A 27,583-nucleotide genomic window follows, 5' to 3' on the forward strand; every position below is an offset into this window, starting at 1 on the left:
ACAAAAAGTTTTAAAAATTAGCCAGGCGCAGGAGCACACACTTGTACTCCCAGCTACTCAGGAGGCCGAGGTAGGAGGATTGCTTAAGCCCAGGAGGTCAGGGCTGCAGTGAGCTATGATCACACCACTTCACCCCAGCCTGGGCAAAAGAGCAAGACCCTGTCTCTAAAAAAAAAAAAAGAAAGAAAGAAAAGAAAAAAATCAAAAGACATCACAGGACAACTTACTTTTTTTCAACTATAAATGCCTTAATCTCCCTACACATGCGTGTAGGTATATAGGTATAGATATAGACACGAAGCAGACTGCGGACATTAAGGGAAGATTTAAAACTTTCCAGCATGTACTCATGAAAGTCTTCTGTAATAAAACTTTTTAACTGTGTCTGTAAACAAACACTATGAAGAGCACATATGCAAAGAAGAAACTGGGTCAGCAGAAGTAGCCCAGGGGCAAAAATACTCCTTTCTGGCTCAGTGGCTTGCTTTGTCACCTCGGGCAACCTGTGGCTTCCATCCCTCTAGGGCAAGCAGTTTCTGGTGCTCCTGTTGACGGTGCCTGGTGGTATTTTTGATCTGCACCTAGAGGGCAGAGGCCGGGTGCTGCTAACCACCCTGCGATGCACAGAGCAGCTCCTGCACTCGCCAGGAGCAAGGCGAGACCCCGATCTAGAGCGCGGGGCTATGACGACCGTGCGGAGTTGAGGGCTAATTGCCTACACTGTGCTTTGCACAGACCCTGGCGTATAACTAGCGCTCGATAAATGGGAACTACTATTTTTATTACTGGACCTCCCTCAAACTAAAAAAATTTGACAGTGGAAGGAAGTGGTAGTACCAGGAATCAATTCTGCCACATGCTGACCCTGGTGACTGGCTGGAAAGGATCCTTGACCTTAACCTTAAGCGACCTTAAGCGAGGCCGGTCTTCCCAGGGTGTTCGTGTCAGCTCTTTCTCCAGTGGACATTCCCTGTGGTTCAGGAGCGCACTCAAGCTTCTCTTGCTGGAAACCCAAACCCACCCCCGTGAGCCCCACATGCTCCCCCAGCCTTCTCTTCGCCCCTTCACAGGAAGTTCAGGCGATGCCCAAACTCATTGCTGCTTCTACTCCTCCTTGGCCAGGGTGGCTTATGTCCTCCTAGGTCAGCAAAATGGCTCCTGCCACGTCCCCGACACCCTGCACTGCCAATCCATGACTTTTCATCCTTCCTCTTATATCCTTTCTCTGTCGCCTTCAGCGATGTGGCCCACTCTCCCTCCCGGGCCTTCCCAACCTCCCACTCCTCCCTCCTCCTGCCTGCCCTGCTCACTCCTTTTCTCAACCAGGGAGTCTTAGCGGTTAGGCTAAGGCCACCACCCTCCGGTTCTCAATTCCTAAGCAATCTCCTCCGCTTCTGGATCTTCACTTAACCTCCTACACTCGGAGACTTACAAATCCACCGTGGTCCTGACCCTGCCTTCGAGTCCCTAAGCCAGGGTATGAACAACTGCCTGTTTGCTGTTTCTGCCTGGTTGTCTCACACCCCCTGAACCCCCCACCCCACTCCCACGCCGAAACACACACAATTGAGCTCGCCACCTTCCCCAGGAACCTGGTCCGCTCCAGCACCCGTCTCAGGGGATGGCCCTGCCATCCATCCACGCAGATAGGAAGCCAGCAGCACAGGTGGCTCCACGTCAACAACCCCTGTCCAGGGCCTAGAGGTACTACTTCGACACCTCCCAGTCTCCCCTCCTCCACCATGTCTGCACCCACCTAACTCCTCCTGCTTCTCCTCCGCTGCTCCCTGCAGCCAGACCCATCTCTTTAAATGCCATCAAAGCACATCACACACAGCCCTACCTGCTGACAACTCTTGAATCCATTGCTGTAAGGACGAGATGCAAACTCCTCACCTTGGCCCACGAGGCCCTGCCCTGCATGGCCTGGCCCCGTCTCGCCAGCCCGGCAGTCTCCATGCGCCCCTTTGCCCCCCGCTCCAGCCATGCCAGCCTTCTTTTTTATTGGAAAAAAAATTTTTTTTATTTCAGCTTATCATGGGGGTACAAATGTTTAGGTTACATATATTGCCCTTGCCCCACCCAAGTCAGAGCTTCAAGCGTGTCCATCCCCCAGACGGTGCGCACCGCACCCATTAGGTGTGTATATACCCATCCCCTCCGCCCGCCTCCCATCTGCCGGACACCCCGATGAATGTTATTACTATATGTGCACCTAAGTGTTGATCAGTTACTGCCAATTTGATGGTGAGCACATGTGGTGCTTCATACCAGCCTTCTCGCTGCCCCGCAGCCGTACCCCATGATCCTCAACTTCCCCCAGCTCACCCTCCCCCACCCCCCTCCCATCCTCACCCCGGGTGCCTTCCCCACCACACACTCACTGCTGGCAGCTCTCACTGTTGCTGCTGCATTTTAACTTCATCACACCCCCAGGGACAGTACGCTTTATGAGGCCACCGATCCTGTCTCATTTTTCGTACCACTATGTCCCCAGCACCGGGACATAGAATTGCACACTCTATCAATAAATACTGTGAGTGCTGAGCATTCAGTACACAGAAGCTATGATTACAGTCTCTGAGCAGAATCAAGCAGATAGCAAAGCCTGGATTGGTCCTAGAGAAGCTTCTGGAACCAAACTCCATCAGTCCTCACTGCCCCTCCCCCCAATACCCCTTCCCCCAAGTGTCTTATTCGACTTTATTGATACCACCTGGTAAGTGATTCTTGAAAGGAAACCCAAGCATGGGGGTGCCTGGGAACACAGTGGGGCCCAGTGCTGCTACATCCTGCATCTTGTCACTCAACCGGCTGCCTGACGTGGCCGGTCAGGTGGCATTTACCTCAGGAACACTCAGAGGTCAGCCTAGGGGCTTGACGCTGAACAGCTGTGAGAAAGGTATGGCCGCCCCCCCCTCCCAAGGAGCCAAACTGTCCTGAACAAAGAGAAATGACCACCAAGGTTTGGTTCTTGAATATGTATTTTTTACTGAAAAAATCATTCATAAATTAACATACAAAAATGTACAAACACATGAGTAAATAATGTAATGACAAAGGACTATTTGTGAAAAGTGTTTTTTAAAACATCTTTAGATTTCAGTGCAAAAATGTACCCCTGGCACCTCTTAAAACATAAGAGCAAGCTCAAAAACACATAGTGGTGTAAATAAGCTAGCTACGTTCAATGCCATCGTCACTGGTGAGTGGATACAATCAATACATGTGGCTGTTGCTCGGCTATTAATGTCTGTGGTACAGGAGCTCTGACAAGAGTCCCTGTTATGTCAAAATGAATATTTTTACAAATACCCCCCCCCAAAAAAACCAGCATAAAAGGGGGAACCTTTCCCTGCACACAGCAATCAAAGACAAGATTGATTTAAAAGGTCACCCATCAGTAGCCTTGAAGAATTTCAGCTGCCAAAATATGCACAAGGTCACATCTGATTCTTACATTTCTTTTTTTTTTTTAACATGAGAATTTCGACAGCACATGGATCTGGCTGTATGTTTTTAACTATTACATTTCCCACACAAGAGTCAACGCGGTGCACAGATGACTGACAGCGCACGTTGAGAGAGTCCACACTGATAAAACGAACGAGACATGACTGCAGGGAAAACCCAAGTAATGCTAATTTAAGCAGTGAAAAGAAACCTTTCCTTTTGTCCTCAAATCAGCATTTTCTTTTTAAAATCAGGTGTTAGGCTTTTGCCTAACTAATTATGGTAAGGAAGAGCTTCAAACAAGATCATTTTACAATATTGCCGCGTATGCACACACGGTCCTTAACCAAGAGCGAGTCTGTCCTGGCAGATCCTTCCAAGCGACATCATAGGGCTGTCACTGAAAGCAACTCGCGGCCTTCACGAGGAGAAAGGACAGCGGAGTAAGGAGGGCAGGAGAGCCAAGGCCGGCACAGAGGCCTGGGGTGGGGGTGTCTTTATTGCTATATGCACCGTAAAACAAAGGAAAACCAAATGAACTTCTGTAATGTTCCCTCGTGAAGTTATTTTAAAGCATGAAATGCTTAAAATTCTTTTAAAACATATGATACAACTTACCAGCACGTTCAAGGGCAGGAGCCTGCTCTCTCATATGAGCTGATAAGAGCTTTGCGATGCAATTTGTTCTCTAAATACCACTCTATTCTTCAAAAGAACAGAATCACGAACAAAAAACGAGGCCTGGCCAATCACTCCCACGGTCTGTGGGGATCATACGTCCACGGAACCAACACATGCAACGGAATAAGCCCCAACCCACACGTATGTACACACACATCCCTACACACACACCCATGTAAACCATGAAAATTAAGGAAGTTGAAGGCAAACAAGGCAATTAAAAAAAATATGAAGTACTACTCTTCAGAAAGTACTCCTAATCACAATATATAAATATGTTTTATGGAAAAGAGGGGGGGAAAAGCTGGCATTTTCTAGAGTTCTGCAGAAGCCGACAGGGACTAGGAGGGCTTTGGTTCAGGGAAAAGCAAAGAGGCACAAATTCCAATGCAATTTAGAATACGGGATACGAGCAGAGCACCTGGGCTCTCGCGTTCTGGAGCTCTGATTAGTCTAATCTCAAAGCTTTGATCTGGTCTCACCTGGACCCCAGCCGGCCCACGACACTCAAGTGCCACCTGCTCCCTGGCTGAATTCTTCCTGATTCAGTTGCTCATTAGTTCTATGTACTAGTTAATAATGCTGACACAGAATCACTCCAGAAACCAAAAAGGGAAAGAGGAATCATGGAAACCAGCTGGTAATTTAGGCACATCTTTCTGAAACTGGCCAAGTTCACAAGAGAAAGAAGTGGGGCGGACCACACACAACACCCGCTCTCTCTCTCTCTGTATGATGGTGAAAGGATAAAAAGTCGAGTCCAGAGAGCGGGGATGTGTGTGCAGGGAGCTCCTGCAGGGTCTGCGGCGGGCAGGGAGAACAGCAGCCTCCTGCTCAGCAGAAGATGGGGAGAGAGCGCACGTGGCCGAGAGGGAAGAAGAATCCACAGCAGGGTCAAGAGCAGGACTTGCGGAAGAAGGAAGAGGACAGAGCAGCCACCTACCAGTGATGAAGACTGGATTATTTTGTTCTTTTGTGACATGCCCTGTATCCACTCCCTTCCCAAAGTGACAGCAATTTGGGAGATGATATTCTTCAACTGCATTTTAACTGAGTTCCTACATTTGCCAACCAAGTAAGTGATCTAATGTATAAATCCTCGTCTGACTTGGAGCGAGCTAGAAAATTAAATTTAAAAAAGGCATTTTACATGGCTTATTTACAATTTACTTCTTCAAGAAGTGATTGTTATATATTTATGTCTATGTATCTTTCCCAAGTTCCTCCCCTCCACCCTCAAACCCCACCCAAAGCAGGTAAAATTTTTTTTTTTTTTTAAAATGAAACCAAAGAGAACACTGGAGAAATAGAAGAATGGTGTGTGGAGTTCCACTTGCTCTTCCTAAAACACAGCTGCCCTGTAGGGGGTTTGCCTCTTTGCTCCGAAGGCCAAGAGGTTCAAAGGTCATTTGTAGGGACAGGCTCCACGGCAGGACCAAGGCGGATCACAGCTCGTCACGGGTTCTGGAGGTTGTGGCTGAGACAGGACGTGGGGGCAGGAGACAGGGGAGAGAGCAGCAGGACAGACGTCCGTCTTGTGAAAACAGAAAGCCAGTGCTGATGAAGGAAGTCCCGCGCTTACTCCTCAGTCGCGGTAGGTCAGTCCAGTGAAGGCGTTTTGTGCGTGTGCTCACACCCTGTGATCCTTCATTAGACACTGTATTTCCACTCCCTTCCTGTGCAGACCCCGCGACGTCTCATCAGACTGCTTTCCTGGTGGTGGTGGGTAAAGCCAATGAACATCCTCTCCTCGTCTCAGTACTCGTTCACCTGAGCCAGCTCGGGTGTCAAATTCACAGTTATGTTTTTATACAAGGCGTCATATGTGATGTTCGCAAAGTAGTTCAGGTTGTTGAGGCCGTCCAGCCCTTGCCGTTCTTTTGACTTCCTCAGCAGAGCGTACCTGTTTAAGCAGAGAACAGAGAGGTGGCTCTGAGCAAGGACCCAAACCTCTTCACAGTCACAGACAGAGCAGGGCAGCCCACAGGAGAGGTCGCAGCCCAGGGGCCCGCCACGCCCCAGCCACTCTGCTACTCCAACTGTTGTTGTTGTTGCTGTTGGGAACACCTCCTATCTCATGCTTTACTTATTACATTACTGCACTTAATGCCCATCCCCGTCCCCCCAAGCATATGAAGAAACCAAGGCTTAGTAACTTTAAGTGACTTGCCCAGGGTCACAGAGTGGGTAAGATATTAAAAATAAATCAGATGAGAGAGTTCACGGTCTGTGTTCAAGTGCCCTTTTACTCTCGTAAAAACAGAGTTTGAGTAAATAGAATTGGTTGTCTAGAAAACAGACTTCCCCACAATTCACAAAAGACAAAAAAGAAAGAAGAGAGGATTGTAAAGCAACTGCAACCACACAGATGGCAGCTCAGGGGTACCCGTTCAGAACCGGAGCTCGCCAAAAGGCTGCCAACTGCTTTGTCATGTCAGACCTTCACCCAAGTGGATTTTTCTCCGCTTCCCTAAAGACTACAGGCGAGACTATAATGCTTAAGAATCAGAACCAGTGATTTCCTTAAAAGAGCTTACTATTGAAATTTTCACCAATGGTCTGATTTCACCCCCAAATGTCTGCCTCAGAGTTAAGTTAGAACACACGCAGTAACTAAAACGGTGGTCAGAACAAGGCCTTGGGGCGCGAGGCGGGAGTTAAGACGAGGAGTTGTGATACGCACTGAGACATCTAGACATGCAAAGCACAGAGGGTATTGTGAGAGAAATAAATACACTGCACCAACCTTCCAAGAAACTGGACTTCTCCTCGATGGTGGTGAGGGATGGACTTGTACTTTCCTGTGTCACCCTCTGGCCTGCTCACAGAATAGCCTGCATTCTGTACTCTGTCCAAGACCAAGAGAATGGGCTTTTAGACACAGTCCCAGGAGTACCATCCCAAGAGTGACCAAAACCTAAGAAGACACATCACAGCTTACGCCGGCACTCCTGCACAGCAAAAGCTTTCTCACTCACCTCCACTGAACTCACTCACTGGGTCACTTTTTTTCTTAAACTAAATTAAAACTCAATTTTAACTCAGTTACAGTTTTTAGCTGAGGCTCTCTAAGCCCCTATAAAATGCATGAATCGACGCTCAGAGCTCTCTAAGTGCCGGAGGCTGACAGGCCGCTTTTTTTTTTTTTTTTTTTTTGAGACAGAGTCTCACTGTGTTCCCCAGGCTAGAGTGCCGTGGCGTCATCCTAGCTCACAGCAACCTCACACTCCTGGGCTCAAGCAACCCTCCTGCCTCAGCCTCCCGAGTAGCTGGGACTACAGGCACACGCCACCATGCCCGGCTAATTTTTTCTATATATATTTTTTAATTGTCCAGCTAATTTCTTTCTATTTTTAGTAGAGACAGGGTCTCACTCTTGCTCAGGCTGGTTTCGAACTGCTGAGCTCAAACGATCCACCCGCCTCGGCCTCCCAGAGAGCTAGGATTACAGGCGTGAGCCACCGCGCCCGGCCCAGGTCGCTTTCTAACAGGCCTGTACAAGTCAACTCGCACCAGGACGGCTGAATGCTCACTAAAAGTCAGTAAGTGATCCCAAGCATTTATCTAGCTGCACTCGTTATTATAGTCGTAAGATTTAAATAAATCATACATAAATTAACAAAATATAGCAAAAGAGTTGTTTCCATGAAAAATACGTTGACAGAAAAGAACTGATAAAGACAAAGTGATTTAAAAAAAAATTCTAGTGAATGAATTGAGTATGGGTGAGACAACTATAAAATATTGAAGGGAAAATCATAAAAATTTTAAATCACTCTCTGGCAGAGTTGACTTTTGCGTGAGACAAGGTCTCTTCTGTTACCCAAGCCAGACTACAGTGGTGTCATCATAGCTCACTACAACCTCAAACTCCTGGGCTCAAGCAATCCTCCTGCGTAGCTGGGACTACAGGCACGTACCACCACACTTGGCTAATTTTTTCTATTTTTAGTAGAGACAGGGTCTCACTCTTGCTCAGGCTGGTCTCGAACTCCTGAGCTCAAGTGATCCTCCTGCCTCGGCCTCCCAGAGTGCTAGGATTACAGGCGTGAGACACCACACCCGGCCTACTCATCTGTATTTTATAATGAGCATTATTGTAAGAAAAAAATTGAGAAATTATCATCTAAGTTTATTTTTGCGCATCAAAGGAGAGAAAAATGAAAATATTTACTTTGGCAGGATGTAGAGTTTGTTTTTAGGATGGTAGGAGATTTTTTTTAATGTTATCATTGCATAATTTTTTAAATGAATAAAACTCACTTCTATGACTCCAAATATTCTAGTCTTTATCACAAAAGAAAACTAATAGCTGCTCCTAAAATCCAATCAGAGAAAGAACCGTGTGGAGCTGTTCTATTATGGTGGCCACGAACCACACGTGGCTACTATTGGCTGAAATGTGGCTACTCAGACGTGAAATGTGCTATGAGTGTAAATACAGACCGAATTTCAAAGATTTATTTTGATTTTTTTCTTGTAGTTTTAAAGGGGATAGATTTCAAAGATTTAGTAAGAAAAAATGAATGTGAACTATCTCATTAATATTTTATAACTGATTACATGTTGAAATGGCATTATTTTGGATATAGTGTATATATAACACAATAATATATAAATGTACTGTTAAAATTAACTTCACCTTTTTTTGGCCTTTTACAACGTGGCTACTAGGACATTTTACATTACACACATGACTTGCATTATATTCCTGCTGGATAGTACTGGTCCGCAGAACCCAAGGTGGCATTTCCAGAAGATGCCAAAAGAAGGGTCGTACCTGTTCCAGAGGTCGTCATCTTCTCCACCCCAACCCCAGAAAGCATTAGGAAAGCCGTTGATTTTCCGAAACTGTTCCACCGTTAAGCCACTCACTCCTCCAAAGAATTCAGCGTAAGGAAGCCTGAGAGGAGACGCAGACCATCAGTAGTCATGCGTGTGTTACAGGGTGACTCTGTCCCTAGAACAGGCCATCTCACTTGAGGACTAGGAACAACACCCTGCTCCTGACCTGAGCTATCTAAATTCTCATGTTGACATATATCAACCAGAGTAGCAAATTAAATTTTTCCTAATTGATTTGTGACAACAGCTTTATTGAGATATAACTGACATACATACAATTTGTCTGTTTTTAAGTATATAATTCAATGGTTTTTAGTATTTTCACTGAGTTGTATAACCATGACCACAATCAATATTAGTACATTTCACCACCCCCTCTAAAAGCTCTGTATCCATGAGCAGTCACCGCCCCCAAAGATTTCCCTCTGCCAAACCCCCTAGCCCTAGGCAACCACTAATCTGTCTCTGTAGATTTGCCTACTCTGGACATTTCAGATAAATGGAATCACACAACATATGACCTTTTGTGTCTGGCTTCTTTCACTTAACATAATGTTTTCATGGTTCATCCATGTTTTTGGTACGTATCAGTACTTCATTCTTTTTTATTGCCAAATAGTATTCCAATCATATGGATAGCCCACATTTTGTTTATCCATTCACCAGTTGATGGACATCTGGGTTATATGTAGCTAATTGGATTTCATCATCTTTGTATCTCTCACTATCCTTTCAGATTTAAACTCTTTAAGAGGAAATGATACTCACAGGTACATATATTTATCCAATTTGGTTGCAAAGTGCCTCGGCATCTGTCCACATCCATAATAGTTGCGATCACTTTCTGGTATATGATCCACATCATGAAAAATGAGACAGTCCCAATCTAAATCCTTCATTGCCTCTTGAAAACCAACGTTGAAAAGCATGGCTCGATTAAAAGGTTGGGTACCAACCTAAAAGAAGCAAAACTTTATTTTTAAAAGGACTCTTAAAGCAAAATCTTTGCTGCCTTTGCCCTGCCTAAGGAAGAGCGTATTGGGACCGACTGGGAAAGGTCACTGTGCTAGTGTGACCAGAGCCAGCACGACACATCAATGGCTCACTCACAGTATGGCCCAGAGGCCACTCCACCTCTCACCTCAATTTCTTTAGAAATAAAAGTGGTGGTAGGCTGGGTGCAAGGCGGCTCACACCTGTAATCCTAGCACTCTGGCAGGCCGAAGGGGGAAGATTGCTTGAGCTCAGGAGTTCGAGACCAGCCTGTGTGAGAGCAGGACTCTGTCTCTACTAAAAATAGAAAAATTAGCCAGGCATGGTGGTGGACGCCTGTGGTCCCAGCTACTAGGGAGGCTGAGGCAGGAGGGTTGCTTGAGCCCAGGAGTTTGAGGTTGCTGTGAGCTATGATGACACCACTGCACTCTACCTGAGGTGACAGAGTGAGACTCTATCTCAATAAAAAGAAATAACAGTGGTGGCAAACCCAAGCTCCTCTCTCCCAAGGCTGGTCAAGTCAGAAATTCAACCATATAGCAGCATTCAGAAGAGTACCCAGACACATAAAGAGAGAAAAACATTACCATTTCTACTTTTTAAAATTTGCCAGTCATTCTCTTTAGCATATCAACCAATCTGTAACTTTTATTTCATAAACAAAATCTAGTAAGAAGATGGGTTTTTGTTTGTTTTGTCTTGTCTTGTTTTATTTTGAAGGTCTAAGACAACAGTCACTGAGCACACCAGGGACCCAAGCCTATGGACACAGAATCTGGCGGCTCCCGAAGAGACCAGGTCAGATCAGTTACAGCCCAACTAGTCTAAATGCTTTACCTGTATCGAAATACCCAACTCAGGACAGGCTTATAGAGTGTGATACTTTCTTTTACTTTTGGGAATGGCGGCGCTCATCCCCTTTTCCTCATTCCAGGATAATACAAGCCACATGATGACCACTTAGAGCAGCTCGGGCACTGAGTTTCAAAAGTGTGCTTGCAGGCAGAGGCGAGCATGCAAAAAGCTCTCGAAGCTGAGGATCAGTGTATCAGGGAATCTGTAAACCTTTCACTCATCTACAGAGCCTCTAGCTCAAGGATCACAATCTTAAAAAATGCCTATAGAAGCCATGTCAGAAATGTCAACGTGTGAACTGGGCCAGGCAAGAGACAACAGCAGTAACAGCAGGGACTGAGGCCAGCTGGACAGTCATGTTCCATCTAAGGCAAACAAAAAATACACAGGACCAAAAAAAGGATTTGTAGACTGAATTTGCCATGTGGGTCTTTAGTATGTGACCTCTGTGTCTCATTCAATCCCAATACTTTTAAGATAAAACCGAACCAAACCCTGAGGCTTACAGAAGTCTGCAAACGCCCCTGGACCATGTGGCTAATTAACAGCAGACAGCACTGAGGTCCCCTGACTCCAGGGCCACGTCCTTTGGGCAGGACCTTGGTGTGGGTCCTTATCTTAAGGGGAATTTCCTGGGTCTGAGGCCTGAAGACACTGCCCAAAGCAGGCACTAGCAAGCCACCAGACCAAGGGCTGTCGTTCACAAGCAAAGCTCCCTCCAGGACTGAATGTGGCCGGTATTGGGCAACACCTCAAACCAGGAGCACAGAATTGCTCTCTGCTCCTCTTCCCACCTCAGGGCAAATCAATTCCAAGATTTCAGCTTTACAGGCTCTTCCCACCAAAGATGAATTAGCTTTGCAGCATTCTAAACTGCTGTCTCAGAAAAGAAAGAAGAAAAGAAAAGAAAGGATCACTCACCTGTTCAACCACATAAAATGCAAACCGTAGGCGCTGGCGCTGAAGCATGGGAATCAGGTGTCTGAGCAGGACTGGGAGGTGCTCGTGACGGTTCCGGAAGGGGATAAGGATCGCCACCTGGAGCGGATCACAGCCAAAGACGCTATTCAGTTAGTGCCCTGAACTTCTACTTCATCGCAGGACATCCCTGCAGAATCGGTGGCCAACCGCTGGGAGTCCTGGGAAGCTGGCTGTCTTGTCCCCGACTTCCTCTAAATAAACACCTACATTGGCAAGTTGGCCCTCGGAACTAGAACTAAATAGATCTTATTCGTACATACACCATACCTGAACAGTCACACATGGTAGGCTTGCTGAATGAATTCATCCTAGACCAGCAGTCCCCAACCTTTTTGACACCAGGGACCATATTCACGGAAAACAATTGTTCCATGGGGGGAGGGGAGGATGGTTTTGGGATGATTCAAACGCACTGCATTTATTGTGCACTTTATTTCTATTATTATTACACTGTAATATATAATAAAAAAATTATACAACTCGCCACAGGTTGGGGACCCCTGTTCTAGACCACAACCCATAGACAAACATACATTCTACACTGTGACATGAATCTATCTGTCTATCTGTCTATATATACACACATACACCTATACTTAAAATAGGCTTCAAATAACAGTACTTTCCCTCACAATGTACACTATATATTTATGTTTTAATGCTGGTCATTAAATTGATTTTATATACCAGTGCTGAGTTGGAAAGACTAATCTGTTCCAGATCTGTACTGATTATTATTGTTCCACCAGCACCTAACAGGGATGGGCACAGAATAAACATTTGAATAAATAGTTTTTGAAACAATGGACTTAAGCAAAGGTCATAACCTTGATCCACATTACTGGTGTCTCCGGACTATGATCATGTGGAAAAACATAAACAAATCTCAGTGTCAAGCTAGATAACTTTGCTTTATATTCCACTAATCTTATAGTAACCGGTAGAGAACAGGCAGGAAGCACCAACTCTGTGGAGGTGATTTCTGCAAATGTGTCGCTAGAGACCTACCAACCCTCCTACCCTCTTGCTTTGTTAATATTCCTGTTAGGAAGACAAAGGGGTCTTACTCAGTCATCAGAATTATGCAGATTTCTGAGGCTACAGAGTCCTTGGGGAAACCCATTCCTCCAAAATATTTCTATCAAATGCAAATACTTTGCATGGGGTGGTAGGGTGAAAATTACGCATGTCATGGTTAGCAAATCCCATAGTGATCTGGACCAATGGCAAATCCCAGGTGGGCTTCCCAACACTTGGGTCTGACCTCACACCCTACCTTCCATCGAGGTACGCAATCAGAAGGCTTCCAGTGACCTCCGAGCTTGATGGCTGGGTCTTTGGAGAAGATTTCATGAATGTAATCCATGCTGATTTCACTCATGTTTATGTCTATTGGGCCCTCTGAACAGAGAGGGGGGAAAAAAGGATCAAGAGGTCAGAAAAATGACAGATTCTTTTCCCTATGTCCAGGCTTTTATTCTCTGGAGAAGTTCAATGTTTCCTTCAGCTGACTATCTTTTTAAGAGGGATGGAAGTCCCTTCCTCTGCTTTCCATCTCATTGCATTTCAGTGCATCGGTATTACCTGGGTGAAGAAGCAAATCAAGGAATTAAGACTAATTTAGAGTTCTGTTAACTCAGCTGGTCATCTCTGACTTAAGTGAAGAAGCAATACTATAACCATCAATAAATGCTGGTGAAAGGGTGAGCTAATATTAGGTTTAGATTTGTCAAAAATCTATTTCTAATCTACAAATCTTAGCCTTCCCAAACCAAGCTCATGTGAAAATGCAGACAAATGCAGATTTTAAAGCGAAGATCTACATATGTGTGTGGTGAGACATGCAAATGAAACAGCAAGCTTCCAATGCAACTTCCACACCCGTAATTAATTTTTCATGTATGAATAAGAGTATGTTCGATACCAGGTATGACTATTTCTAACACTTCCTCTGTTTTCATTATGCCTAAGCTACAGTCAACTCTTCCTTTGCCTGCTCATTTCTTTAAACAAGAAGTAGAACTATCTAAGAGCCTGAAAGTACAGAAAAGGTCTAAGAGTTACAGCCATTGTTTTAGATTACACATGGGATTCCAAAGAAAAAAGAAAGAAAGAAAGAAAAAATTCCAAGACTGTTTTTTAACCAGTACTTTGTTAAGAAAATTAACTTTCAGCCAGGCATGGTGGCTCACGTCTATAATCCCAGGAGTTCAAGACCAGCCTGGGCAACACAGTGAGACACTGTCTCTACAAAAACATTTTTAAAAAATTAGCCGGGCGTGAGGGTGCATGTGGAAAGATCACTTAAGCCCAGGAAGTAGAGATTACAGTGAGCAATGATGGTACCATTGCACTCCAGCCTGGGTGACAAAATGAAGCCCTGTCTCAAAAAGAAAAAAAAAAAGACAGACAAACAAGTTGGGGAGAGAAAGAAAAAAGAAAAGAACTTCTCTAATATCAAACAAGTTATGATGAGTGGGAGATTTATGCTAAAAAGACAAAGCTGGTTGCCTACACAATCACGCTCCTCATTTCTGTCAATGATGGATGGCACACACAGGGGTCCTGTACGACTATAATGGAGCTGAAAACTCCCTGTTGCTTAGTGATGACTTAGCCACCATAACATCCTAGCGCAAGGCATTACTCACATGTTTGTGGTGATGCTGCCGTAACAAACCTACTGCTTGCTCTGCCAGTTATAATCAACAATTATGTCACTGGTTTACGTATTTACTATACTATACCTTTTGTTTTTGTCTAGTGTACTTCTTCTACTCACAAAAAGAAAAGTTAACTACAAAACAGCCACAGACAGGTCCTTCAGGAGGTATTCGAGAAGGCACCGTTATCATAGGAGATGACAGCCCCATGCACGTTACTGTCCCTGGGGCAAGATGTGGAGGTAAAAGACAGTGATACTGATGATCCTGACCCTGTGCAGGCCTAGGCCAATGTGTTTGTATTTCAGTTCTTTTTTTTTTTTTTTGAGACAGAGTCTCACTCTGTTGCCTGGAGTAGAGCGCCGTGGCGTCAGCCTAGCTCACAGCAACCTCAAACTCCTGGCTCAAGCGATCCTCCTGCCTCAGCCTCCTGGGTAGCTGGGACTATAGGCGCGAGCCACCATGCCCGGCTAATTATTTTTTCATTTCTATTTTTAGTTGACTTGCTAATTTTTTCTATTTTTAGTAGAGGCGGGGTCTTGCTCTTGCTCAGGCTGGTCTCGAACTCCTGAGCTCAAGCGATCCTCCTGCCTCGGCCTCCCAGAGTGCTAGGATTACAGGCGTGAGCCACCGCGCCCGGCCTTGTATTTCAGTTCTTAACAAAAAAGTTTAAAAAGAAAAAAAGCATATAAAGGTATAAAGAAAGAAAATATTTTTGTACAGCTGTACAAAAGGTAGGATTAATTTATTATTGAAGAAAGAAAAATATTTTTTATAAATTTCATGTAGCCTCAGTGGACGGTGTCTATAAGGTCTACAGCAGTATACAGTGATGTCCCCGGCCTTCACGGTCACTCACCACTCATTCACTGATGCACCCAGGGCAATTTCTAGTCCTGCAAGCTCCACTAGGGGTAAGAGCCCTACACGGGTGTACCATTCATCTTTTACAGTGTATTTTTACTGTATCTTTTCTATGTTTAAATACACAAATACTTAGCATTGTTACAAGTGCCCAGAGTATTCAGTTCAGTAACATGCTGCATAGGTTTGCAGCCTAGGAGCAATAGGCTGTACCATACAGCTGAGTGTTTAATAGGCTATGCCATCTAGGTTTGTGTAAACACACTCTCTGACGTTCCCACAATAAGGAAGTCGCCTAATGATGCAAGTCTCAGAACACATTCTTGTCGTTAAGTGACACGTAACTGTACTTTCTTCAGGACATTCTAACAGACCCCAAGTTACAAATGAGGGGTATGTGCAAATGAAAGAATGAAAATGTAGAAAGTGGCAGCCGAGAATACAGGCAACCTTGTGGCAAGCTGTGAAGGAGCCGGGAGCACGAATGACCTTCATCACCCTGTCTCCACTGGCAGGATGCAGGCAGGCAGACACAGAACAAGAGCACCCTCCCATTATCCACTTTCAAAGCAGGAAGATAAGCCGGAGCTCTACTCACTCATGGAAGGGAGCCTTTCAGGGCAGGTATGGTTTGCAAAGTAGGTGAAGTCTTCAGGAAGAAATGTTGTGGTTTGTAGCAAGGTTTCACTGTGGTTCAAGTCAAGAGGATAATCTAGGGAGGTAAGGGGAAAAAAGGCAACTCAGGCTGGCACACGGAATCAATTCTGCAATTCTTCGATGCCTACCAAAGAAGCATTTTTCTTAGATGTCATCTTGGGGGAAGCAGGACCCCGGACTAGCTCTTCACTGCAGCTAAAAATGTGAGCCCATCAATAAAAATGTTAACCGGATGATACATTTTAACCAATGTTCCTATCCTCATTGGTATTACAGGCTTATATTCACTCAGTTTACAGTCAACTGTAATTCAATGTGATTAAGAAACAGCAGACACCCCCCCCCACCCCGCCTTTCTTATTCTCTAGAGCAGAAGTCCCCAACCTTTTTGGCACCAGGGACCAGTTTCAAGGAAGACAATTTTTCCACAGGCGGGGTAGGGGGTAGTGATGTGTGTGTTCATTAGCCACATCCTTCCCAAACACTTAGTTGATATCTGGAGCTGTCTGCTCTGCACTGGTTCCAGGATAGAAGTCATATTCAAAAATAGCACGAATTTTTAACTTATCCACAGTTTCACAAAATCTGCTCTTAAAAAAACTTTGAAAGATAATCACAAGCCATACCACGCACTTGAAAGGCTGAGGATGTATCTTCACAATAAAAAATACAAGAAGTGTTGAAGTGAAATGTCAGAGATATCAACTGTCAAACTTAGTACTTAAGGAAATCGGACATTTCATACTTAATAACCTAAATACATTCTGTGCTCTCTTTCTGGAGAGCACAGAACGTGAGTTCGATGCTGGATTCATGTTCCTGTAGTTATCTCATCTTTTCCATCTTTCCATTTTTCTGCTCTACTTTCCAAGAGATTTCCTCAACTTTACCCACCCTTCTTTTAATCATTTCTGCTATATTTTTAATTTCAGAGAGCTTTTTGTTTCCTGAATGTTTGTTCCTTACAATATATTCTTGTTTCATGTTTGCAGTGTTTTTTCTCATATCCCTCATTATATGTGTAACAGTTGTTTTAAGTTTTCTTCTCTCTGAATAGTCTGTTTCTTCCAATTTCCTTTGTCTTGTTTGCTTTGCTCTCTAGCTTGGTGATCGCTAGTTGCTAATATTTAAGAGGGGGGCACTAAACAGCTAATTGTAAGGCTCTGGACTGAGGTTCTTCATTGTAGGGTGCTCTGGCCAGGAAGTTTGGGCCAGAAAGCTACAGTCTTGGCTACAAGCATCTAGGAACTGACGAAGAGAAAAAGGCCGGGGCATAGTAATCCCCATCTTTTCAACACTGTAGTCAGGCTGGGTACCCACAGGCGGAGGAACCTCTGTTTTGCCATCTCTGGAGGTTATCAAGTCTCCAGTCCTTGCCAGGATAGGGAGGAGGATCTGAGTACCTGACAGCTTTCTAATAGCTTTCAACCTACCTTTACCTTAGCTGCCACCTTTATTTCTATTTCCAAAAGTACTTGATATTGCTAATTCGTGGGCTTCTGGGGCATTCTAGGGTAGCAACTGGGGTGGTTGTTGGTCTCCCTGCTGCTGCGTGGCAGTCAGTTTTCTTGGGTCTGTTAAGTCCTTTATCACTGGCTCACCTACTTTTCAACTTCCAAAATTTTTTGCTGTAGTCTCTTTCCTAAGGATTTATGCCATTAAAAAAAAAACAAACATACACATAAATCCCTTTACTGTCAACTTAAATAGTAGGATTTTAAGAGTATGGATGCAGATGTCTTTTTCATAGGGGACTATAATTGTGGAATAGGGAGAGGGCCCTCCAACCTCATTTTTCACAGATGAATAAACTGAAGCAACATATACATAACTCATGCGAGGAGACCAGGCTAATGCATGACAGCTCCAACTAAACTCCGGGTTAGTGATCTTTACATTATACTGTACTATTTTTTCATAGAATATTGAAGTCTCTCTCACCAATCCTTTTGAACTCATGCTGTTTCTATGAGAATTAAAACTTCCCGTTCAAATTTACTTTGTACCCCAGAATTCTAGAATCTTCAACTCAGATTTTTTTTAAAAGCATGATGAGAGGGTTTCCAAGAATCAAACAGCCAATACACTGAATCCTTTTACACAGGCACACAGCTGCCTGTTCCATAAGTAATCAGGGGACAAAATTCAGTGAGAGGCAATTGGAGAATTTTAAGTCTCTCAACAGGGGAAGAAAGGAACAGAATGCTTTTTGTCTTTTTTAGTTGTGGCTTTCCTGAAAAAACACTGAGTCGGCATTCATAAAGATGAGTAGAGATTAATTTATATAAAGACATAAACCAAGCCAGCATGAACCTTGAAGGTAAAATTATTTACCCAGAAATGAGCTCAAAGTTCTCAGCTGATACATGCAAACCAGTCCTGGGTTGATCCTTCTTCTGAAGGTAGTAACTACTTCAAAAATCTATGTGAAGGACCCCCAACACTAATTATTTCTCTGGATGATTCTAATATATAAAAAGATTCTCTTTAAGAAAAAAATTAAAAGATCTCACATGTACTAGGAAATGTACATGTTTGTGATGTTTGGAGAGGGAAGCCGATGGGAAACAGCAGGACACCAAGTTACATTTGCTAGAAGGTAAGGGCATTCCAAAAGGTATTACACTGAAGATTTTCATAAGCAAATCAACAAAAACAAAGAGAGTAATAATTCTGGTCAAAGACAGACTCAAGCCTTAGCACTAGAACCTAAACAGAAAACAGGAATTTAAAAAGCATGACAAAGAAGAGACTTTTCTAACTTTAATGATTCTACTATTTGGGGTTTATTTGAAGACACAGATAAATTCCTTTCTACTTCCCTGAAACACTGATATAATAAGCCTGGTAGTGACCAGCATCAAACAAAACATCACTTATTTTTTCTTTTAATTACCGAATTAACAACATGCCATTAAAAAAAAACCCTCAAATACATAAGCCTAGAAATGAAAGTCCTCCATAAACTCACCCTACGCCTTGGAAGGGGGAAAAAAATCTCTGATTTCTTCATTTCTAATTTTAAATTCTTTGAATAAAAATTCAAATAAAATAAAATCTGCTTTTCAGTAGCAGTAGAAACCTTCTAGGTAAGTGAAAGAGACGGAGGAAATTAGCTGCTCATGCCCTGGAGAAACTGTGTGGGGTTATGATGAGGAGTCCTCATGCCACTGCCTGGCCGCGGGTGGGGTTACAGCGCACGCTCGCTGCAGGGGTTCCAAACATCAGTTTCTCATTCTTCTAAGCCTGTATGAATACCTACTGCAGGAGGGAAATGCTGAGAGAAAAAGCAAGCTTGCTGAATTTCTCAGGCCATGCTTTTACTTTTTAATTTAAATCTAATCTATTTTAAATCAGGACGTGTTCTTCTAGTAGAAGGGCCAAGGCGGTAGCTGCTTTCATGTCCAGGAAAAGGGAGAACAGATCTGTTCCCTACAGATCCCAAGGGCGACTGACTACATGGGGCTCACAGGCCAACACTTCCGTCCATCGGCTGCTGCTCACTCAGCTTTGCCCCACGCCAGTGGTCCGGCAGCCTTGGCTGCACATTAGAACCATCTAGGACGCTTTTAAAAATCCTAATGCCCAGGCTATACCCCAGAACAACGAAATAAGAACCCCGCAGAGTCAGGCACAGGTATCAGTACTTTGTATGCTCTGCTGGGAATTCCAATGTGCAGACAGGGTTGGTACAGCTACCCCCATCCGTGGTAGTAGTAAAAATCTTTCTTCCTTGTATCACCAAATCCAGTTGAGGAGGGTGCTAACCAACAGATCCCAGGGAGAACTACCACCTTCCCCATCCATTTGGAAAAAGACCAAACACTTACGCCTCTGCCTGGAAAAAACAGAGAAATTTATACATACTATAAAGATGTCATTGGGACAGGTATCTGTGAAACATAAAGAATTAGCATTCTGCAGGAGTAAGCCTGCTTAAGGACGACTACCTACTGGGAGAGCAGCCACCACGAAGACTCCAGTCTGGGCATCTGAAACCAGAGAGGAAGAGGCTAAGGATCTCCATGTCACTGAATACACTGAGAAGCACACCCGCGTGACGCCACTCGTCCTGCTAGCCTATGACAACAGACTTGTTTTGAAGCACGTGGGCAATGGAATGCTGCTGTGTGTGACTAGAAGGGGAACGGGACCACACGTGTGGGCAGGCGTGTATGAGTGTGTTAGCGTGCACATGTGCACAGGAGTAAGAAATCCCCCGCCTGCCCTCTGGTTAAAAGTTACTAAGTTGCACGGCATCTGGAAATCCATATTAACAATGAGAAAGGCCAGACTACTCAACCACTCACCTCAAATATAACACTGAGTGGCCGGACTGGATGAAACCAAGAATTCTCCTCCAGTGCCAACATTCTGTGTGTATGTCTCACCACCTTCCCCCCACACCCCCCTCACAGTAAGTTTTGCAGGATTCACAATCTCATACACCAATGGCTTTCAGTGACAACAAGAATTCTCCCCAGGTCACTATTTCAGGCTTATTTCCAGGCTCCTAGGGCTAACCCCTAAAAGTACATACTTACTAGACAATCACCACTGTAGCTTTTAAGAAAACCAACATTACTTAAATGTCAGGCTACAGTTTTCAGCTATGCTTGGCCTAATGAAGACTTATGAATGTATGAGCCTCAGCGTTGTTTCAGGGGAGGGGTACACACAGGCCAGGCCACCCCCATTAAGCCAATGGAGCTCTGAGGAGGAGCAACCAGGTCAGAGGTCAGAGGTGGCAGCGCTTTAGGCCCAGAATACCCTCTCTGACTACACCAGGCAGAGATGTGCTTTGAAGTGAATAAAAACCATGGGTTTTCACTGGATATACCTTCGATGAAGCACAGTTTCCCTTTTAGTACAGCACGAGTATCCCTTATGCAATATGCTTCGGACCAGAAGTGTTTTGGATTTTTTTCAGATTTTGGAATATTCGTATTATAGTTACTGGCTGAGCATCCCGAATCCAAAAATCGGAAATGTGAAATGCTCCAATGAGCATTTCTTTTAAGTGTTACATTGGTGCTCAAAGTTTCAGATTTCAGAGCCTTTGGGATTTGGAATGTTCAACCTATAATTACTCATCAAGGATGTGCCACTAACAGAGAAGTTAATCAAGATGGTAATCTCTTTAGAAATATGTTACGACACTTAAATGTGTTTTCTTGTCAAATCCATTCACCCACGCACTCCAAAGTAATGTACCAAGTGCCTCCTGTGTGCCAAGCAGCGTACAAGGTACGAGGCACTGGAAATACAAAGATGACGAAGGCGACAAAGGTACCGCTGGGATTCAGAGGACAGGCGCTGGAGTCAGACAGTCTGCAAAGCCTAACTCTACTGCTACCACAAATGCTGTACCCTCTGTGTGCCTTGGTCCTGCCATCCCTACAATGGGACATAGTAGCTACCTTCCTGATTTCTTGTCAGGATGACATGAGATAATGCAAGTAAAGCACCTGGTACACAGCAAGACAGTCCCTGATGGCAAAGACTTCCAATCTACTAGGGAAACAGACAAATTAACAAAAAACACGTTAACTATTCCAACCAGAGGGATGCAAGGAAGAATTATTTTGGTGTATGATAATCCGAGAATAAGAGCATGCAAAGTTAAACAATAATGGGTCACTGGATATAAGTTCCAAGGATGCAACTCACTTCTGTGCTCAGTTTTCAAAGACAACCCTCAGGAATTAGTGAGAGCCTGTGTCGCACAACCTGCGGTGGTGCGGGCGGGGTCCTGCTATGTGCCCCTGTAACTTCTGAGAGAACTGACCATCCCGCCAATTGCCAGACAGACAGACTCTAGCCTCATCTAACCCTGGACAAGCAGCATGACGTATGGACAAGATAAATGTCCCGAGAGCACAAATGTGCCTTTATCTAGAACCATGCACAGGAGAGAGCTCTAGAACGGTAGTCAAAAGGCTCCCTGGTTTCATCACTTAACTAGAAGCAGGTCTGGGGCAGGGTTTAGGGAGTCACATGACCAAGCTACTCCATCTCCCCCAAGGTTATGTGCACTATGTGCGGCAAATGGAAATAACATAAAATCCTGCCTCACCTGACAGAGCCACATTCAAGTCACGGGAGACAACGTGTGTAAAGGATCGTTTGTAAAACCTAATACCACACGCCACGAATGTGCTCAGCCTTCTCTCACGATGGGAACTACAGGGTTTCCTCTCTCAGGTATGGTTCAGGGCTCAGGCAATTAGACCCAGACTGACCACAACTTGCCTAAAAAGCTCTGAAAAGTCACTCACTTGCCATTTGCAAACAAGAATCAAAAGCTTACCAGTCTGGCTAACTACAATCCTTAGTGGCTGCTAAATTGGCCAGAAGGGGAGACACATAAATTAGGATGTGGTCAATTCTTTTAAGGATTTAACTTCCCTTTGAGAGGTAATGCTTTGTCTTGATTTCCCAAGCACCACAGAATAACTCCCATTTGCAATGTCTGCAAAGTAATTTCACATTTTATGGTGAACTTTGAATAATCTTAGAATTTATTACAGAAGAGAGGACTGATTTAGAGGGAAGAATATTTTTTTAAATACATATTTTTGCTTTGCTGAAATCATTAAGAAGACACAGGAAAGCACATTAGTCCTTGGTTAAAGAAATGAGGCAAATCATGAATGCTTAGCACAATGAAATCTCAGAACTCATTTTTTGAATAAAAACCATTCCTGGCTGGACTGGGCTGGGAAAGCCTCATGACAGTCCCATTTAACCATGTGGAAACATTTCCTATATTCAATTTTTGGAAGAGTTAAAAAAAAGAGAGAGAGAAAAGCTTTATCTCAATGCCATACATAGTCATATAAAAATAGCTACAGTCAAAACCATGATTCAGGAACAAGTTCCTTTTTTTCTTTTGAAGAGACAGGGTCTCACTATGTTGCCCAAGGCTGGTCTCAAACTCCCAGGTTCAAGTGATCCTCCCACTTCAGCCTCCCAAAGTGCCGGGATTACAGGTGTGAGCCACTTCTCACAATACAATGTTGGGCAGCCCATTTAACCTCTGTGTTCTTTTTTCTCTTTATACAGTTAGTGCTTATAACATAACAAAAGCCAGAGGTTAAAGTTCCAAAGATTGAGGAAGAAATGTTTACTCTTGTACCCATCATGGCTATGTTTAGCTCAACGGTCTGAAAAACTTCCTGAAAAAAAAAAAGAATGAATCTGACCACTAAACCCAAGCACGTAACTGTGATTAAACTATAGGATGAGCACCACACCTAACTGGGGAAGGTAAACAAGGTGATCTAGTAAACTTTCCTTCCAGAATTTGCTTTTATAACTATAATTTGTGAAAACTGTCCCCAGATTACATGATCATTATGAAATGGAAATTTGTTAAGTTTCGACAAAAGTAGATCCCTCATGAATGGCTTGGTGCTGTCCTCATGGTAATGAGTAAATTCTTGCTCTATTAGCTCCCTGGAAACCTGGTTGTTAAAAAGAGCCTGGCATCCCCCCGACTCCCCACCCTGCTTCCCCTCTCGACATGCGACCTCTACACAGCAGCTCCCCCTCGCCTCTGCCAGGACTGGAAGCAGCCTGAGGCCCTTGTCAGAAGCAGCTGTTGGTGCCATGCCTCTTGTAGGGCCTGCAGAACCGTGCGCCAAATAAACCTCCTTGCTTTGTAAATTACCCAGCCTCAGGTATTCTTTTATAGCAACACAAATGGACTAAGACATACTGTCTTAAAAATGAACAAAGATTCATTTGGCAAGAGCTTTTTCAGCAGTAAGGTAAAAGTCAGCCAGATCTCCACTCTTTTACAATGCACTTTTTCTACTGAAAATAATTATCGAAACCAAATTTACCTCTGTTGGGAAGAGACATTCTAACTGGGCCATCTCTTTACTAAAAACATACCTGAGTCATTCACACTGCTGTTCCTCTTGGCGTAAGCACTCCGAAGCACCTGCTCGTAAACCTGAGCACCGATTGTCCTCACGTTGTCCCGGATCAGAATGCCTTGAGCCTGCATCATGAAGAGGTAGGTGTTCACTGCACAAAACAGAAGGGAAGGGGAAAGAGGTGAACTCAAAAGCAATCATAATAAAAATGTATCACATGACTTTGGGTTTCTTTTTTCTTTTTGGACCTTTAAAACTTCTTCGAGCTCTAAAACCCTACAAGGCCATAACTCTATTTCCATACCAGGTTCAATGCTTTCTGGACACCAATATTCCTCAGGTACATAACGAGGATCAGAAAGACCTTTAGCAACCAATTAAAACATTTTTAAAAGGTTTCTGCTTTAAAAAAAAAAAAAAAAGGACAGGGTCTTGCTCTGTCACCCAGACTGGAGTGCAATGGTATGATCATAGCTCACTGCAACCTCAAACTTCTGGGCTCAAGTGATCCTCCTGCCTTGCCCTTCTGAGTAGCTGGGACTACAGGCACACGCCACCATACCCAGCTAATTTTTCTTATTTTTTGTAGAGACAGGGTCTTGCTATATTGCCCAGGCTGGCCTCAGGTGATCCTTCAGCCTCACCCTAACAAAGTGCTGGGATTACAGGCATGAGCCACCAGGTCTAGCCAGTTTCTACTCTCTTTAAGTTCACCTCAATACTAGATGGCTGTACACAACCACCGATGGCTCTGCCTACCGAAAACATTTAAAATCTTGGTCTGGCCTTGTCAACCCTTTCAAAGTGTTAGACTAAGGCTCCAACCACTCTCCTTTAGGGATTTGGAGAGAAAAAGGAGATAATGAATGAATGTCCTCAGTCCTCACTACCCACACCCAGCCCAGCCCAAACATCCAAAGCAACAGGGAAAGAGTAGACGGCAACAGTCCAGTGTCAATTAAAACATGCTCTTAACAAATGAGTATTCAGATTATCCAGCCAATCACTGTCATCTTTGGAGAGTGATCTCTATTTGGATTTTCCTGAAGTCTCTGTATGATACAAAACTAGGAGGTCACAAACACAACAGAATATAATTCCTATATTCTACCTGCAATCACAAATGTCACGTATTTTCAAGACACTGTAAGATTTTAAAACGCAGTTTCTTAACCAGCCGTTCTAATTTCGTCACTTTCCCCTCACCACTGTGAAAGGGGGATGTCTCACAGAGACAGCACACTTATAATCTAAACTCTGTGGGTGTCTGGGGTGGAACCATCTAAACACTTGGCTGACCTCCAACAAGGTCCCAGGCAGCACAGGACCTAGTGCCTGGGCCACTCCTCCACACTCAGCATACCTGGCCTCGGGCCGTCAATCCTGGCTCTTCAACAAGACCTATTTTGTTGACATTCTGTTTCATAATTATTACCGGCAGTAAACCAGTGACTGAACAGATAAAGCCTAGAAGTCAATATACTTTATTTCAAGCCACTGTGCTTAGTGCTTATACTGGCAATGGTGACAAGGTGGGGGGGGGTGGGGTGGCGGGAATGGGGACAAATGTTGGCACAACGTTGAAAACCCCAGGTGGCCAGCACTAAACAGGGACATAAAATGTTTTAAAAGATCAAATCATCTCTACGGTATATCCCAAGCCATAAAATAATAAGCAAAAGAAGCTTTTGGCTTCTGTTTGTCTTGGTTCGCTAACAACTGTCTTATGTGTTAGTCCTGTCATTCAACCAATAAATTCACACAGACCACATATTATTAATGCTTTTTCTAATTATCCACAGGAACTACCACAATGCTGAAATAAAAACTAAGGAAGTAAATATTGCCAAACAAAAGGAAATAATCACAGAGCCACAGACTTGGGATGAGACAGGATTTTAAAGAACACTCCTCAATACCACCTAATGCTTCCACACTACCTACCCCGTGACTCCCAAGAACACAGAGCCAATGTGTCAAATACAGCCACTGGCAAAGAAATTCTTCTTTGGATTAGGTCCAAAATGTTTCCCAGTCACCTTTACCCACTCGTTTTCTTTCCACTTTCCCAGCCACCCCACTTCCATGTGTGCCCTTCCCACAGCACCATACGCGGCTCCCCATCCTGGCTGCTCCCTCTGAACACTGGCCCAGCTGTCTCCACTCGACAAAGGGTGGTGTCCACGCTGACAGAGTGGCCGGGCGCAGTCAGATGAGCCCAGAAACAAGCAAAACGGCCAGCAGCCCTTTCCGTCTGTTACCAAAGATCTGTCAGCTGGAGCCCCCTTTTGGAGATTCCCAATGCACAATAATTCAAGGCCCAGAAATTGCCGGAATAGGAATGTTCAGTTATCTAACCTGCCATTTCCCAAACTAGCACCCCGCCCCACCCCTGCCACTCCCGCATAAAAACTAGTTAACATCAAGTGATCCCAATCACTTCGGAAAATTACGTTTCGGATATTTCTATTAATAGACTTTAAAACAAATAATCGATATTTTGCTGAATGTTATTGGTAAATAGCAGTCACACTGTATTATTGACTCATATTAAGCTTGCTGGAGGCAAAATCCCCTTAATCTTATTAGAGATGTTGCAGCTAAGTTGCCCTTCTGTTTGGTGTTCACGCAGCTGGTTATACAGATCCCACTGCAGGACTGGATGAGTGTGCCTATCAAAAGTCTTGTTACTAAATTTAGTCCATGGCTCCGGCCTAAACTAGGAAGTATATATGGATACGCATGTTGCTTTCAATCTAAATTATCTCATTTAAAATTTACAAATCTGTAAAGTAGACATCCTCTGGCCTTTTTTAGATAAGGAAGTCAAGTCCTCCAGAGGCAATTTGCCCAAGGTCGTAAGTTAGTGAAGTCAAAACTAAACAGGTGAAGTTGGGGGTGTTCCCTAACATTTTGATGAGCTTTGCTTTGGAAACTATGAAAAGCAGTACTTTCCAACAATACGGTGCTGATCAACAGCGGCTGAATCACAGTTTAAAAAAGAGTTTTGAATTGGCACACACTTGTCAAATCTTCCATTGTTTCAACAAGCATCTCCTGAACACCTACTTTACTGCGCACTTTTTAAGTACACTTGGCCATTGGGCGCCAAGGAGGAGCAAAGCACTGAATGAGGTACAGACACAAACAAGACATTGGAATGCAGTGTGATAAAACAACATCAAACACAAATGTAGGCTTACTATTAATAATAATTTTTTATACTTTCATGAGACATTATAATTATCATCCAGCCCCAGTATCTAGGCTGAGGGAGCTCTTATCTCCACAATTCAGTTGAAACATAAGCCCCATTCAGATCTACACAATTGGAAATTTCCATCCAGATGCCAGTGTAAGCAGCCTTGGGCCATGGTTTTAACTGGAGAGTTTCCTGAGGCCGCTCAGTCACCTGTTGCCCACAGGACAGAGCCTTTTTTCCTCTTTGTACTTGAATGTAACAGGAAGACACACACACTTCCTTCTCCACTAGAATTCCAGCCAGCCACAGCCTTATGACCCAGGTAACATGGTTTTCACCTGAACACACATTAACAATGCCTATGACTTATACAAATTCCTCACAAGATAATGAAATCTGACTCTCCAGATTAGGAGCAAAACAATTTGATGCGATAAACCCAAGAGGAAAAGAAACAAGATTCTATACACTTGAGTTCATAATCTTTTACCCTAAATATGTGTATT

General features: G+C 44.0%; 1 protein-coding gene across 1 annotated transcript; it reads right to left on the reverse strand.

The window, feature by feature from the left end:
• Positions 1-2,966: 2,966 nt before the first annotated feature.
• Positions 2,967-25,999, reverse strand: B4GALT5 (UDP-Gal:betaGlcNAc beta 1,4- galactosyltransferase, polypeptide 5). Its single transcript, XM_012654694.1, has 9 exons — positions 25,921-25,999; positions 23,892-24,026; positions 15,934-16,047; positions 13,085-13,209; positions 11,749-11,865; positions 9,748-9,935; positions 8,915-9,037; positions 6,881-6,982; positions 2,967-6,037 (listed from the first exon to the last, which is right to left on the reverse strand). Exons 1-9 carry the CDS (start codon positions 25,997-25,999, stop codon positions 5,890-5,892), a joined length of 1,131 nt encoding a protein of 376 aa, XP_012510148.1. The 3' UTR covers positions 2,967-5,889.
• Positions 26,000-27,583: the final 1,584 nt, after the last annotated feature.

This window comes from Propithecus coquereli, unplaced genomic scaffold (genome assembly GCF_000956105.1).
Source record: "Propithecus coquereli isolate 6110/MARCELLA unplaced genomic scaffold, Pcoq_1.0 Scaffold444, whole genome shotgun sequence".
In the NCBI taxonomy this organism is placed as follows: domain Eukaryota; kingdom Metazoa; phylum Chordata; class Mammalia; order Primates; family Indriidae; genus Propithecus; species Propithecus coquereli.